We start from the raw sequence: 16785 nt of genomic DNA, 5'->3' as shown, positions 1-16785 counted from the left end.
TTAAAGTCTTAACAAGAGAGGGGCAGACTTTTCAAGTGATGGTGTGTGCTAATACTTTAAAACAGAGCTTATCTAGCTCAGCGAGGCTTTAATCTTGTTTAAAACCTTTAAACCTTACTATTCTAATGGCAGATAGTTGTTCACACAACCTGCCCCAGAAGCTTTTCATGTTTTCCTGCCCACTGGCTGCTGAAAGATAATTTAAGTGATGTTATGACAGTACCATGAAACAAACATTGGCTTTTTCATGGCAGTGAGGAGGAATCTAACCTTCAGTGGGGGTTAAGGAGAGCTGAACTAGTTCTGGCTGACAGACCGACAGGCACACTTGGGAGAGACAAAGATTGTGTCATTTAACTTCCATGACAAAGTGCGTAAGAAGTTATTTGCCGACCTTCTGCCACCAGAAAAGCTATGTCCACATTACAGAAAGACAATGTAAAATTCAAATTCCATATTTCCAGAAGTACATTTAATATGACTGTATATGAGAAAGCAGAACTACATTGATACTGCACACACTTTTAAAGAAGAGCTGATACAGGAGCCCTCTCAGCTCTCACTCAGTCCCGTGGGGGGTTGGTAAAAGGGAAGAAATGCTGAAGACGGATGAAAGTTAAATACCGTCAACTTAATACAGACTGCGGTGCCTTTCAAAGTATTTGCACCGTGGACTAAGTACTCGGCTGGAGCCAACCACAGAGGAATCCTGCCCAAAAGCCCATGGGTTCTCAAGACAAGAGCGATGAGCCATTTCCAACCCTTCACCTTGCTCCGTGAGTTATTTCTGCAGAAGTTACTGGAAGGAGCGATACAGCAGAGTTGTGGCAATGCCCAAATCCAGGCGGGCTCGCTCCAACCGCAGCTCGAGAACCACAGGATCTAGAGCCAATATCCCAGGTGAGAGCAGAGCAAAGCCCTCGGAGCCGTGTGGGGACACCATATGCCACCAGACCGCCAGCGCACGAGCCCCACTCCTGCTCCCAGCTATGGCACACAGCCTCCAGCCGCCTGAGGCGTGATCTGCAAGGCTTGCTAAAAGCTTCATGTTTAAAACTCTCTCTCATGAAGAAGCGACTGTCATTTTCCACTATGATTCTGCTGAAGCATCCACCACAGGGAAAGAGGATCAGTGCAGGCAGTGCCCTGCGAGAATTACTGACCTTTTACCCCTAGCATCTTTTGAGATTGCACAAGCCCCCGCTGACAGGAACACCAGCCTGACGCCACTTTTCAGCGGCCACAAACCCCCAACATGCTCCATTTGTGCACCGCGTGCCAGAAGCGCAGGGGAAGAGAAGTAAATGGGGTTTTGTTGGTCTCGGGAGATGAGGTATCGGGACAGTGTAGACTGTGCTCAGACAAAGCTTCCAAGCAGCAAAGCTGCAAGCCAGAAGAGAGAATGTTTATTCCTGCTTCTTGTATGAGGGTTAAGAGCAAATTCAAGTTTCCCCACATGGAAAGTGGGGAAGAAAGAATTCTTCCCAGCAGAACACAAATTGCATCACCTGCCAGAAAAAGAACAAGGACATTTTTAAGAAACAATCTTATCAAATTAATTTTGAATTGAGAATCCCGAAAAACACAAGTAAGTGCCATCAGACTCCGGCAGACCCAGTGCAGTTTTAGAAGGAAAGGCAGTATCTAATATCCATAAAGCCACTGAAAACAGTTCTAAGAGAACATACCGTTATTGGCAGTGGCACTGCCGTTATTTTGTGGTCTTAAAAATAAAGATTTAATCTGCTCTGAAGAGGGAAGTTCAAAGTTCAGTTCCTGCCCCAAAGTTGCAATGGCATCCTTAGGGCTTCCTGGTTGGAAGCAACCAGTAGTCACATCATTTTGGTCTAGAATGAACAGAAATGCACTTAAGCAAGGGTTCCTTTGGATGTTCTTCTATGGAACTACTGCGGAACCACATACAATCACAATGTTGTCGTATGTGAGGCAGAGCTCATGCTCACGCCAAAGCATTACACACAGGTAGAGCTGTTGCCCGTGGTGTGACTGAGTTCTCTTGTGCTCTCAGGTTCTTACAGTTGAATTTACCTGAAGAGAAAAGCGCACTGAACCTCCTGGAGAGCTGGCAAACAGACCCTAATCCTGTTGCTACTGATTTTTTCATATATATCTAAGTTAAAAAAAAAAAAAGTAAGTCCCAAGAACCCCAACCTCACATATGTACATAAGCTAGCTGCAGAGTCTATAGGTATATACTTGGTTTTAACGAGGCAAATAAATTCACCCTAATTTGAGAAGAATCAGGAAGTTTATCATGCACCTTTATAATCACACCATGCACTTCTTTAGAAGAGCAAACACTTAGCTACTACAAAATTAAATTACATTTCAATATCTAAAAGATACCCAGCTCCTAAACAACTGTCTTAATGGAGCTGTGGGTTCCTCTCATAGGGGAATACGAGAAAGTCACAGCCACCATAGAAGCATTTAAACATGTTACACTATGGCTACAGCAGACAACATGGAAATACTTCTGCAGGAGAACAGCAATCCAAGCCACGCTGAGCAGCACAGGACTTACTGCTTCCCTTTGTTCTGAAAACAGAGGAAGGACAATAAACTCGACCACCCGCAGACAGCTGCCTAAGTCACCAAGCCCTGCTGATGGATGTATCGGGGTTCTGCCCATCACAACAGGAACCTTCGCTACACATCCGAATCATAGGGTTGGAAGGGCCCTCTGGAGATCATCCCGTCCAAGCCCCGGCCACAGCAGGGTCACCCAGAGCAGGTGGCACAGGAACGCGTCCAGGCGGGGTTGGAATGTCTCCAGAGACGGAGACTCCCCCACCTCTCTGGGCAGCCTGTGCCAGGGCCCTGCCACCCTCACAGCAAAGAAGTTCCTCCTCGTGTTGAGATGGAACTTCCCATGGTCAAGTTTGTGCCCGTTACCCCTTGTCCTGTCCCTGGGCACCACTGAGAAGAGCCTGGCCCCATCCTCTTGCCCCCCACCCTTTCAGTATTTATAAGTGTTGATAAGGTCCCCGCTCAGACGTCTTTTTTCCAGACTGAAGAGACCCAGATCCCTCAGCCTTTCTTCATCAGAGAGATGTTCCAGTCCCCTCAGCATCTTGGTAGCTCTCTGCTGCACCTTCTCCAGCAGTTCCCTGTCCTTCTGGAACTGGGGAGCCCAGAACTGGACCCAGTGCTCCAGTTGTGGCCTCACCAGGGCAGAGGGGGAGGATGACCTCCCTCCACCTGCTGGCCACACTCTTCTTGATGCCCCCCAGGATGCCATTGGCTTTTTTGGCCACAAGGGCAAATGCTAAAGCATTGGCATCAGTACTAAAAACTGAGGACCATCACTGCCACGCGGTAGCCAGTGGACCCCTGCATGGCTGCCCAGACCTTGGTGCCTGCTCTCCAGTCAGTTGCGCACCAACCTTGTCACCTGCTCACCCAGCCTGTGTCTCACCAGCTTGGTCGTAAGGATACTATGGTGGGGGGAAATCACACCAAAAGCCACATTGAAGGTAAGGTAAACACCATCCACTGCATTGTCCTCCTCCACAGAGCCAGCCATCACCATCGTCTTGCTCAGCAGCGGCTTACCTTTGGGACATCCACACTGGCTGTCCTGCAAAAAAAACATCATTCTCCTACATGCACGAGAAAACAGCTAAGAATGACCAGGCCTATTTCCCACATCCTCCTTCTCACCCTTTTGAAGACGAACACAACATTTTCCCCTCTTCCACTCACAAGGAGCTTTCCCCCAGGCACCACAGCTCTTTAAGGACACTAAAGGATCAACTTGCAATCACGTTGGCCAGTTCCTTCAGCACACCAGGAACATCTTTTGGTTACACAGAAAAGCAGGAAGCCATTCTAGGAGCCTGAAGTTGAACTCAATACTTAAACATACTCGATACAGGGCCATACCAGATCTCGACGGACCTTCCATGTGACTATCTAACATCTCAACGTCCCAGGAGGCTGCTCTCCCATTCTCCACGCTGCTTAGGACTTCCAAAATAAGAGAAGTTTGCAGGTACTTTGTAACCTGCAACAGATTTCTACAAGCCCATGCAAGCCTTTAGCATCCACAACGTCCTGCAGAAGCAAGTTCCACAGCTTACATCTCCTCCCGCGCTCTCCGAACACGAGGCTGGCACACAGCGCTTGCCATCCCTTGGCTTCCGCACTGGAACAGGGTGAACATTGCATCATAGGAGGCTTTTTCTTTTTTTAAAAAGTAATCGTATAATCTTACTGCCACAGCTATCAAGTGATAAGCTCACATGCTTAGTCCTCCAAATTTTCATCTCTACTCAACTCCACAGCAGTAATGCTGCTCTACTTCTCTGTAACGCAGAGTTCTGTAGCATCTGCAGAACATAAGTGACAGGCATGATTATCCAATTTCTCACATTTTATTTGGAAGGCTACTCAGTAACAGCAAGAGTATTTTCACTACATCCTAACCAAGCTGCCTCATTCAGGAGATGAATTCAGATCAGACCTCTGAGAAGGTCCCACAGCTGCTTACAGCAGTGATGTTTTAGAGACACAGGAAGAATTAGACCGAACGTCTTGGCTGTTCTCGGCCCTCCAAACAGTTTAAGCTAACCACATAACCGGAGAACCTGACAATCACAGAAGAAAACCCCCACAGATCTATCAAGCATCCACTTCTGGTGTGTTTTAAGATGCACTGTAGGCAACGGATGCACATGCAGAATTGAACAAAAAAACCCGGGATGACCTTCCTTCAGCATTGGCATATTTGGGCAATAACACCCACATTATTTCAGTCTTGTAGCTCTGATCAGGAGAGCTGTCACATTGCTGGCTCTCAGCTGGCTCCACCTCCCACGCTTTGGCTCACTCGGCTGAGCAGCAACTGGAGAAGGCACTGGGTTCTCTTTGGGTGAAGCCGGAGGGACACCTCTGGGTTCAGAGCACACCCCACACATGACAGGCAGCAGCAAAAGTTCAGCCCTGTGGCTCACACCAGAGCTACCTCGATGCAAAACCCTGCAGCAGACACAGCACCGATATTGACTCCTCCTTGCCACCGATTTCCCTCCACAGGGCGATTTTATCACCCCGTGTTACTTGCTAATGCGAATAGTGCTTGGTGCACAAAAACGCAGACTGTGAAGCACAGGGTTTAAACACAACACATTTGTATCTCCCTCTTTTTCTAGAAAAAGCTTGCGTCATACCCAGAGTCCAACTACATGTTAGTAAAAGAGGATTCTTGCATTTCTTTAGGACACTAGACAACGTGCTGGTTACTACACAGTGGCTAGCTTCATTTTAACCATCCTCTGCAGATCTACAAAGCAATATCTGTGAAACAAAACTGGCTTTTGTTTGCGAACACTCTCACTTGGAAAAGCCTTGCACAAAAAAATGCTCAAGACACACTTGCACATCTACATTTCTCAGCTGGTTCAAAAGGAGACCACAACTTTTGCAGAAAAGCCATTTCAGTGCTCTTGCAGCTCTAGAGACGAGCTCACTCAAGGAAGTCTGCACGATATCTTTAAATCCTTCCGTGCTAAAATAATCTTAACGACAGACCAAGCAAAAGTATGTCTAAGCTCTGTATTAAAATTACTATCTAAGCTGCATTTATTGTTTTAAATAAGAATAGAAATAAAGAAAACGTGTTCAAGATCCTTCAGTACCACTGAAGTTTCCTGCAGGAACAGAGAACAAAGTGAAGAGTTGCCCAAAGCTCCAACTCCGAGCTCGCTGTGAGAGCCCACGGGCCAGGCTGCGACGCTCCGTGACTGCCGGGGATTCCCCGCCTGGCACCGCCACTCTCTGCGTGTTGTGCTGCCGAGCTGGGTGCTCACCCACCCGCCTCCACCCTGCTCTGCGGCGGCGACATAACACTCCAAGACTTCACCGTGTGCACTGATGCTTTGGGATAGGCAGCCTCCGCCGCCCTCAAGCCAAGAGCCAGCCCCCACGGGTATCTCATAATAAAAAGTTGTACTAAGAGCAGTAAAACTAACCACATCTCAGCACAGCACTGCACCGTCAGCCCTGTGGGTCAGCAACAGAGCTGGCCAACGAGCTCACTCAGCTGCCGCCAGGGCAAGCACAACTGCACAGCCAAAGCAGCAGGTATGCGTAATAACTCACAGGGATTTTGACGCCTTTGAGAGGTTAAAGTTCCTAGCAGCAACACCGGCTAGGACTTGGAAAACACTTTTCAAAATGGCAGGCAAATAACTGGATCGCTGTGATTGGAAGAAGGGCAGATTCTGTAGTCCGCCGGTTTGCTACAGCAACTGAAGAGGATTAACTCCTCCATCTCAGCCTTTCCAAATTCTGTTGCCATATCAGAAAGAATTTTTTAAGCCTCCATTTGTCTCCTACAGATTCCCCAGGGGAGTTCAAGGCAACATTCAGTTCACTAGAAGTTCTAGCATCCAGAAGAGCAGATATCAAAGGATACAGCCCACAATGGGCCAAAAGAGAGTTCACATTTGCAGAGCAATTGCTGACTTTACAGGAAAGTCCTTAAAAAAAACCCCAAAACAACAACTTCAAAAAATGCAGGAAAAATACATCCAAGTGCTGTGGTCAATAAAAGATGTGTATGAGTAAGTAGGGAAGAAAAACTGCAATTCTCTATGACCATGTGACAAAGTTTGTGCCAACTTTCGCTCAGTCTTGTGCAGCCGTGAGTCTGTTTCTCTCCAAACACTGCCAAGGTATTTTGCTGGCTGGCAGACACGTAGATGCGTCACGTGGCAGAAGGACGCTGTACCATGGCTTTGTCACCAGAGCAGTGGCTACCAACTGCACTGCGCCTGGCCCGCAGAAGTCTCTGCAAAAGCATTTAACAGACATCGCAGACCGACCTCAGCCACCGCTTCTTGTCCACAGTGCAAACAGGTCTCGTACCTGGACACAGACTGAGAACTGGGCAGGAAGCTGTGATAATACTTAGGGGATTTAAAAAGAACCAAAAGAAAAAAAAAAAAGTCTAACACACAGCAACAACCCCTCAAAAAAAAAAAATACAAGCAGCCTCACCAGCTTCAACTATCAGCTCATTTCACAAGCTTTGATTAATCATTTAACCTTCTACAGCGCTACCTCGTTCAATACCTTGCTGAAAAGTGACAAGCCAATTCTCGGATTCACCAGGAAAGGCCTGCTGTGCTCCAAATCAGCCTCCGGATTTTTTTCCCCAATTGAGCGATCAGACCTCTGAAGGACTGGTGAGATGAAGAAACCCGTCTCAGACATCACGTGCACTTGGTACCCAGTTAAACCAAGCACCGCTCCTCTCTCAAAAAACAATCGCGAGCGCTCAATTCGACTCTGCTGACCCATACACTGAAGAGCTGAAGCTGGGCACCTGAAATATGCAGTAGTAAAAAATAACCGCATCGTCTACTAGGCTGATCAGTCCCTCAAATGGATGTTTTACTGAATCCTCTGAATTTCTGCATATTTTTGCATCAGTCTTGGAACCTTTGCAGTTTTCAACTTTGTGCCTATGGGTGAGCAAGTGGACTCAGGTACTTGTAGACAAACGGGCGACTTCTACAGTTTGGATCCTTCCACCCGCTCTTCTGTGTAGATCTTTTAACAGAGAGCAGGGGAAAATGGCATCCCTCAGACGCCTTACTCCAACACCCCTCAGAAAACTGCACCTTAATGAGAAGGACAGTCTTAATAAAGTCAGCTTCCAAGAGCCTGCCATTTGTTTCCCTAACAAAAGCCTTTCTACTTGATTTTGCCTTTTGACCTCACTACAGCATCTCCTGTTCGACACAGCAGATGGGCCCGCGAACACCAGATCAGATCGTGTGTTCTGCACTATCAGTTTCAGAGATGGCACATCTTTTCATTTCAGTTCTTCAGTTGACACAAGTGATGCAAACAAACAGCCAGAGCCAAGCTGAGTTCACATCACAAGAGCTACACGGCAACCCCCAGCATCACGACAGGACTCGTACCTGGCCATCTACGCCTTCAGAGATGTCCACCACACCAGGTTTAGGCTCTGTCTGCTTTCCCAAGGGCATTCTCGCCCTGCATTTCCCCCCTCTGAAGCCAAAGTCAGTTTGACCCAACAGGAAATCGGCACACAGGAAAAAACACAGCTGCAGCAGCTCCCTCTCACGAACAGGTAGCATTAAAGACTGCGTTTTGTGCTCCTAGATGACCTGGCCGAGGAGCACTTACAGACACCGTCTCCAGCCCCCATTCACACAGCCCCTACGCCTCGGTACTCAGTGGCTGTAGAGCAAAAAAATGTTTTGTCAGGTCACACACGGGGACTTCCCATGAAAAACAAACACCAAATGTCTTCAAACTTGGCACGTGACGGCGTACATTTTCCTCCACGCAAACAAAGCACAAAGACAGCCTGTTTGTGGCTTCTGTCCAGCAACAGGACTTCTTGTCTGGGTCTAAACAGGCCACTAACGCACCACAACAGCCCGTTCGCTGCCGCGCTCCACCACACAGCAGAGCAGGAAGATGCACAGAGCATTCGGCTGTGCTCTCGTCCCACTCGGTTTTGGAAAGCTGCATCACAAGAACTGTGTTAAACACAAGCAAGAGGAAAAGCAACAACGAATAACAACCCTGAGACCCGAGGAGGCGAAACAAAACCCAGAACTTTTCTGCAGCACAACCAAAGTCCCCCTTCCACACGCAACGTGGCATCTGCCCCCTTCAACCACAGCCCCTGTGAGCATCAGTTCAGTACTACAGTGACAATGATTACCCCAATCAGGCTAAGCTAAGTACTACTGAATATTTGTTCTCACCTGCCTGCACCAGCTTAACAGGCCTCTGTTACAGTTTTCTGACGGCCACAGCCGTATGTTTAGCTCAGCCAGAGCCAGGCACAGGCACCAGCCCGGCTGTCCCCATCATTAGGTTACTGCAAGGTCGCTGGCACAGAGCCGTATGTGAGATTACAAACTGAGCCCAGACACCAGTTCAAGAATGAGCATGGGCCAGCCTGCCAAAGGCACTGCACACCCGGTCACCCAGTTCAAAGAAAGGAGGTTCAGCAGTACAGACACATATGGGTTCTGCAAGGCGGCTTTGGGGCCAGAAAGCAAGCCCTAAAACTCGAGTTTACCAGCACAGACGTGATCTGCCTGTTCTAGTCTTCAGCAGAATAGATAAATCATCTCTTTTCTCCAGACACGCTGTCCCATTGGTGTGACTTTGCAGCTTGGCTGCTCCACCACCGGACTGTATCTGAAGACTGTACTTCAAGTTAGAGACATATACGGTGTATTTATCTTAAACTTGTGTGCTATTATCTTAAACTTGTGTACTATATAGTGTCAGCTTCTTACCTCAATGAAGCTTTTTACTTTAACAGCAGGGACACCCAGCCATTGTCCCGAGAAAAGTCACAAGTTAACAGCCATCCGCAGCTGCAAATTTACTGAATGAGCCAGGAAATAAGCAAAAGGTTGTTTATCAACAGTAACTTCCTCCCTGAACACGCTGCCCGCATCGGGCACCCTTTCCTTACTTCACACTGCAGTTCTGCTCCAATTAATAGCCCTACACGGCCAAGGGCAAGCACAGCTTGTGTCCCACTGACGGCACCTTACCCATATACCTACCTGAGCTCCTTCTAGCAAACAGAAAGGCCACGCTTCTGTTGCTTACCACCATGTTTCTAGCTAAAGCTGAACTGCTACAACAGCTCAAGCTAATTCAAGTAGATTTTACCTTGGTGCTTCTCCCCTCCCCACATTCCCATCACCTCCCTTGCACTGGAGGGCAGCCGATCCCAAACACCTGGTTAGGAAGACTGAACTGGCACGAAGCCAGACCAGCACCCTAACAATGACAACAGTTTTTTGCTGGTTTAACTGCCTGACCGACCTAGGAGCACCAGCGGTGAGGTGCTGGAGAGAGCGAGGAGGCAGAGGGGGGACAGAATCACCAGAGAAACATCAGCTGCGATGACCTTACACTGACGTTCAGGGCAGTTTGCCAGGACAAGCAGGTCCACAGCCAGCTGCCATCAAAACCCGCAGCCCCGAGCCTCTTCCCCTGCAGCTCCATGCTGACCTGTGACTATCAGGCCCACTCCACCCCACAGTGAGCCAGCTTCGAGAGCTCAGCGAGCGCAGAACTAACTCCACAGAAGAGCACAGAGATGCAACACTACACTGGAGACAAAATGGAACGTTTCTCAAGCTTGAGGAAAGCTTTATGTTACCTTTCAGGAGCAGAAGAATAGGGTACCCGAGAGCTGCTGCACTTCTTAACACAGTTTTATAATAAACCCTACGAACTTCAGCCACCAGCAACTGAGAAGCCAATACGAGCGCACAAGCTAGGACAAGAATCAAAACACATTATTTCAAACCAAAACTCCAGGGAAACTTTCTGAAGATTGGAGTTGGACTTTGACCAGAATATTTTAACATTCCCACTGGATACACGAACAGAAATATTTGTCAAAACTGAGGTTTCAGCAAGCATTTACTCATCTTTTCCTAGTTTTGGCTGCCTCTGCCATGAACCTAAGTATGCAACCCAGGGTAACGTGTAACCTTCAGCTTTGACTGTTTTCAGTGCAGCTTTTCGAAATAAGTGTTTTAGCCTTTAAGTGCATTCTGGAAGAGATCAGTGGATGAACAGCAGCACACATCAGCTGAAAAATAGCTGGACCTACTTATACCCTACACTGGCAATTCTTCTACTCTTTTTCCAAAACAAATAGTTAAAAACATACACAAAACCATATGCAGAGAAACTAGTGTCCACCTGTGGGATAGCATCTTATATTCTTGAAATAGTTAACTGCAGCGTATCTCCTGAAAGAAGAGCAACTATTTTGATGCCTTTTGTAAATACAAGGTTCAAATAAATTACTATTTATGAAAATAGTGCTTGCGAGTCTCTGCCTATTTACATTTGCTTTGCAGCCAGGCTTTTCCAGTCTTGTTTTAACAGATACCCCTTTCAGAATGGTTATGATAGAACCCGAACTCCACCCCCTCTCCATTAGGTAGATTTGAATCCGCGCTGCAAATACAGAACTCTCAGGAGCATGTGCTGTACTTTCACAACTCAACGCTTCTGTTCAGCTCCTGCAGGTTGCACTTGTTTTTAGTTTCCTCTCTCTCACACTTGTCCCACTACTCAACTTCCCTTTTCTTTCATCCACCCTCTAACGTCCCTGCCCCACACAGAAACTACACCAAGCCTATCTTGAAAACAGTACGGTAACAAAGACTGTCAGCCTGGGAAGATAAAAATTCTCCTTTTAGGGTTCACAGCTCACTACCTGACCTGAGGGAATTCAGCAGCTCCTCCTGCAACAAGTTCTGCTGCATGAAAGACGCTGATACACTGAGAATACTGAGAAAAACCATTGCATGTTTGCTAATGTTATTTACATGCTCATTAACCACAGCATTTTGCAAACACGAGGAGGGTAATCCCTCCCCCACAAACCTTCCCATATAAATTTATGCCCAGGCACATTAAGCAACTGGAGAACAGGTCAAAATAAATAAATAAAAAAAGCCGCCTATGCGAGGGCGCGGCGTGGGACCAAAGCTGCCGGCAGGGCCCGGCCAGCCGCGGGCACACCCGGAGCGGCACCTCGCCCCTTCCCAACCCTGCGGCCCCGCAGGCCCGTCCTGCGCCCACCCCCGCCGCCCCGGGCTCCCAGCGGAGCCGGGCGCCACGGGAGCGGCCGCTCCCCTCCCCGGCAGGAGGAACCCCGCACCACCCGGGGCGGCCCAGAGGCCTCTGACCCGCCCCAGCGGCCTCCCCCGGCCGCCAAGGCCCCGCGTACCGTCCGGGCGGCCTCTGCCCAGGTCCTGCCCTTCTTCCTGCGGCCCTTCTCCCTCATGTCGGACGCGACGGGGCAAGGCTGACTCCGAGGTACCCTGGGGGTTCCGTCCGCCCGGGAGGGGAGGCGGGAAGGGGGCTCTAAGCGCAAAGAGCCCCGACAGCGGCAACCCCTGCGCCCACCGCCGCTGCCATATTGCGATCCTACTGTAAAGGGCCCCGGTCATGTGACCCCGCCCGCGTGACTCCACCTACTGTACGGGCGGCGGGGAGGGGGAGGCCCCGCCCACCCTGGCGCGGCGCGTGCGCAGTCCCCGCCCCGCCGCGGCTGCCAAAGGGTGCGGTCCCGCCCCCCCCGCCCGAGGGGAAAATGGCGGCGGTGGCGGGGCCTCCCCAGGGCGGCACTGCGGCCCGCCCGGAGACAGCGACCCCGGCTGCCATCAACGGCCTGCGGCTCCCCTTCCCCGCGGCTCCTTCAGCCCCGTCGCCCTCCCCCGCAGTGCCCAGGGTCGCCAGCTGCCCCCTTTCGCTGCTTGCAGGCAGCAGTGGCCATGGGTGGCTACCAGCCCCCTAACCTCATGCAGCCGCTGCCACCCACCTCCCTGTCTCGACACCCCCCTCCTGACGCCAGCCTTTGCCCCATCTTACCCCGGGGACCATCAAGCTCGGCCCCTTGCCAGCTATGGTTTCATGGTGACTCATGTCCCTTCCCTTGCTGCTCGCCACCACCCAGCCAGGCACCCCCTTCCCTCTGCTGCTGCTGAGCATACCCCAGTTAGTGCACACCTGGCAGCCAGTAATTCATAGAATGACGGAATGGTTTGGGTGGGAAGGGACCTTAAAGGCCACCCAGTGGCACCCCCTGCCCTGGGCAGGGACACCTCCCACCAGCCCAGGTTGCTCCAAGCCCCGGCCAACCTGGCCTTGAACCCCTCCAGGGATGGGGCAGCCACAGCTTCTCTGGGCAACCTGGGCCAGGGGCTCACCCCCCTCACACCAAAGAATTTCTTCCCAATATCTCATCCAAATCTCCCCTCTTCCAGTGTAAAACCCTTCCCCCTCGTCCCATGGCTCCCCTCCCTGCTCCAGAGTCCCTCCCCAGCTTTCCTGGAGCCCCTTGAGGGACTGGCAGGGGCTGGAAGGTCTCCGCGGAGCCTTCTCTTCTCCAGGCTGAACCCCCCCAGCTCTCTCAGCCTGTCCTCCCAGCAGAGGGGCTCCAGCCCTCCCAGCATCTCCGGGGCCTCCTCTCCCCGCCAACAGCACCTGCAGTCAGAGCTGCCATCCCCATCCATTGGAATCCAGCTTCCCTCACTCCGTGGGGGTTCACCAGCATCCCAGGTGCCATCTTCCTCTGGTGGCACTGCCACACATCCACTCACGCGGCTGCTGCCCTGAGCTGCAGCCAGCTTTGCTCCCTCCCATCCAACCACCTTCTCCCTCACCAGCTGATGGCCGTTCTCCTCCTGCACTGCTGCTTCTTGCTCTCCCAGTCCCCTTTTCAGCACACCTATCCCCTCATCCTCCAGAGCTGCAATCCACTCCCATCTTCTCTCAACCAAAAGTCACTTCTGCCCTTGGAAGCCCCAGGAGATCCCAGGTGACACTCCCAGCCCACTCAGACTTGTGATTTTATTTCCATCTTCTATTAAAGGAGGAATATCACTGACTGGATAGAAAAACTAATTACCACGGTATTTGAGAGACAGCCCTTGTTACCTACCTGCAAAGGATGTACATCTATGCAGCATCTCAAATGGTTGCTCTTTCCGTATCGTGGTTTCATAGAAAAATGAGCAGCTTCTCACAGCATCATATGTTCCTGTTTCTATGGGAAGGGAATGTGGAAGATCACACTATGTGTCTGTGCGGGAAAGCCACCATCCGTGAATACCGTGTCAGGGACAATAGAAAGTTACGGCCAGTGTCTTTAAAGGTGTTTGTACACCTTAATTCTCACAGCACCTTCAGTAGGTTGCCAGCTTGCATACAACGGTTAGACAACGAAGCCAAACCAGAGTAATAGGCACAAATGTACATCAAAAATGGTCATACAAGACAATGCTGAACTGAGCGTCAAGGGCAAGGAGCAAGTTCTCAATGTGAACTAGTCTTTGAAGAAAAATCACTTACTGAGGCTGTGAAAGAGGTAAGCCAGACCAGGATCTAAGATTAAAGATCACTTCTCCGCCTCTTAATGAATCTCAAACTGACTCACAGAATTAGAATCATAGAATCACAGAATTGCCTCGGTTGGAAGGGACCTTTCAGATCATCCAGTCCAGCCATCAACCCAACCCTGCCAAGGCCACCACTGCCCCATGTCCCTCAGCACCACGTCTGCCCGGCTTTTCAATCCCTCCAGGGATGGCGACTCCACCACTGCCCTGGGCAGCCTCTTCCAATGCTTCACAACCCTTTCCGGGAAGAAATTGTTCCCAATATCCATCCTAAACCTCCCCTGGTGCAACTTGAGGCCATTTCCTCTTGTCCTCTTGTCCAATCGCTTGTTACTTGGGAGGAGAGACCAACCCTCACCTCTCTACAACCTCCTTTTCAATTATAGCTTGCTTCTTTTACTGAACTGTAATATGGTACACGCTCCAACCCTTGATGTCAGAGTGGCATTGTGAGCCATAAATTTGCAGAGGCGTTGGCTGGCAGAGCCATCAGGAGGTCTCCAGTTCAATCTCACCTGAAGCAGCACTGTCAGCAGCGTTAGGTTGGGTTAACTGCGGCTTTGTCTGTCCGTGTACTGAAATCATCCAAGCCTGGGCATTCCCCCACCTGCCTGGGTAACCCGTGCTCACCTTCTGGAGGGTTTTTTTCTCCAGGTTCTGAACCTCCAAACTGGAGTTTGAGCTTCTGCCCCTCATTACACCCCAGGACCGAGAGAACTTTGGCTCTGCCCTCTTCACCGACGTCCTTTATGTGTCAGTGGGCAGCTCCTGGGTGCCCCCTTCTCACCCAGCCAAGCAAGCCCTGCTGCCCCAGCCTCTCCTTGTGCGTCGTGTGCCCCAGGACCTCACCCATCTCAGTCGCCCTGTGCTCGCTCTCTCCAGTTTCTCCCCATCCCTTCTGTACTGTAGGGAGCCCAGGTTAAATCTTGAGGCCCCAACTGTGCCAAATACAGGGGGAATAGTAATTTTTCCCGCTGTAGCCAGCATGCCACTTGTTCAATTTGTGGTGAGGTCACACCACCAGCTCATATGCAGCCATCGGACCTTTTTCTCTGGGCTCCTCGTGTCCCCATCTGCCTGGCGAGATGCCTTCATCATCTCTTGTGCGTTGTTAGCCATAACTGTGAACTTGCCAGGGAGATGAGTCAGAAAGGGGACTGTGCTAACGTGCGTTCTGCTGTCCATCCATACTTCACTCTAGCTTATTTAATAGTAGCTTCTAGGGGTTTAAAAAATAAAAAGTGCACAGTTTGGATAAAGTAAAAATAGATCATTCATCCAGGGAGCTATGGAAATATTCGTGGTGTAAGATAGTCACGTATCAGTTGATTCATCTTAAGGATCTGAGCCATCATGTTATTCCACTCAGGATTTACATTAAGCCTGGAGTTCTGAATCTTAAGTTACCGTCTGAAGGTCATTTAATTTCCAAATTGGAAGTCACACAAGCTGGGGTTTTGATTGACAAACGGCATGGCGACAGCAGCAGGCAACCCTATCTGATAGCAACTGACCGCAAGGAAGGACAGAGTAGGAATATAAACATCTCCTGCAAAATTTTAGACAAACCATGAAGCTTTTAAGAGGGTGGTGAGGGGGGCACTTACCCCAGATATGGAAACAGAATTTAAAAATCTTTATGTAAGAGGTTTTATGTTCTGACCATTATACTCTTTCCACAAATCAGTAGCTGGGAACCGTCGGCAAGAAGCAGAGGTGATCTTTGTCAGTTTTAGATGTTCTGTCCTCTTTTGCTGTGGATTAATGATGAAAATTCTGGCAGATCCTTAAATTCTGTAGCAAACCACCTGGCAACTAGAGCTTATGGCTGAGGTTCAGGTACCAAAATGCCTTTCAAAACTTGAGAATTAAATCACAGGCCTATTTAGAACTTTCTCTGCTCTGAAGAAGAGGCCAGATTCAATTAACAGATGGAAGTTAACTCAGTCTCATCTCCACGTTGCCTTGACTTAGACAACATCTTTAATTATAGAACGTTCTGGTCCAAGCCAGCCTCCTGTCATCCTATCCTGTCCTCCTGAAAACAGACCAAAGATACAAAACGAGATATTTGGTCAGTGCATAGAAAAAAATACTAAGATCATATTTTCATACATATTTAGTCTTTACAAACAAGTCAGACAAATGGTAATTCATTTACTTAGGTATAGTTGGCATATGTCATCAGTTTTACAAATCACTTTTATTTCACTTAAACAACCAGTTAATTAAATAAAATAAAAACCCCCACAACACGTGCGTGCTTCAAAAGCTCAGCACACCATTAATTTTGTCTGTCTTTTGAAAATACCCCTGATGTTTCCAACCCGTAGTGGGGTTTGTGCTAGACTCCATTCAGCTGCAGCCGTTCAGAGCACGGTTCACCAGGCTTGGGCAAGACCCTGCATCTGGCTAAAAATGCTAGAGAAATCAGGTCTAGCGACAAAGTGTCCTTTGCAGCTTACTGTGTCATTGAATTCAGTATTTCTGGGGAACTGATCCCCCTACACTATCAAGTTCTTCAAGTAAAGCATGTCAGGCAGCGCAGCCACCCTTCGGACAGGTAGAATCCATACGTCATACCCGAACGCAAGGCTTGAATTCTCCCCTCTGCATTTGAACCCCGCTCAGGTGACCATTTAGAAATTAAAAAATGGCTTTCGAGCAGAACAGAGTTGAATTTGCACCTTGGATATAAGAACCCACTGATGCAGAGACCTTATATCAGCAGATTCTGGGCACGGCAGAATTATGGCATGGAATATACCCCCTTCATCAGGAAGGATGGTAGCGGGTGTGTGAAATATCTAATATAGCAGCTTTC

General features: G+C 49.3%; 1 protein-coding gene across 3 annotated transcripts in view; it reads right to left on the bottom strand.

The window, feature by feature from the left end:
• ASXL2 (ASXL transcriptional regulator 2) overlaps window positions 1–12004 on the bottom strand; it is a 125682-nt gene extending 113678 nt beyond the window's left edge. For all 3 annotated transcript variants that reach the window (XM_063330803.1, XM_063330804.1, XM_063330805.1), the window contains exon 1: window positions 11789–12004. In XM_063330803.1, coding sequence (XP_063186873.1) covers window positions 11789–11845 — 57 coding nt within the window. In that variant the 5' untranslated portion in view covers window positions 11846–12004. The remainder of the gene's footprint in view (window positions 1–11788) is intronic.
• Window positions 12005–16785: the final 4781 nt, after the last annotated feature.

The sequence above is a fragment of the Chroicocephalus ridibundus genome, chromosome 3, assembly GCF_963924245.1.
Source record: "Chroicocephalus ridibundus chromosome 3, bChrRid1.1, whole genome shotgun sequence".
Lineage (NCBI taxonomy): Eukaryota > Metazoa > Chordata > Aves > Charadriiformes > Laridae > Chroicocephalus > Chroicocephalus ridibundus.
The sequence above is the reverse complement of the archived record's forward strand: the minus strand, read 5'-3'. Positions and strand labels throughout refer to the sequence as shown.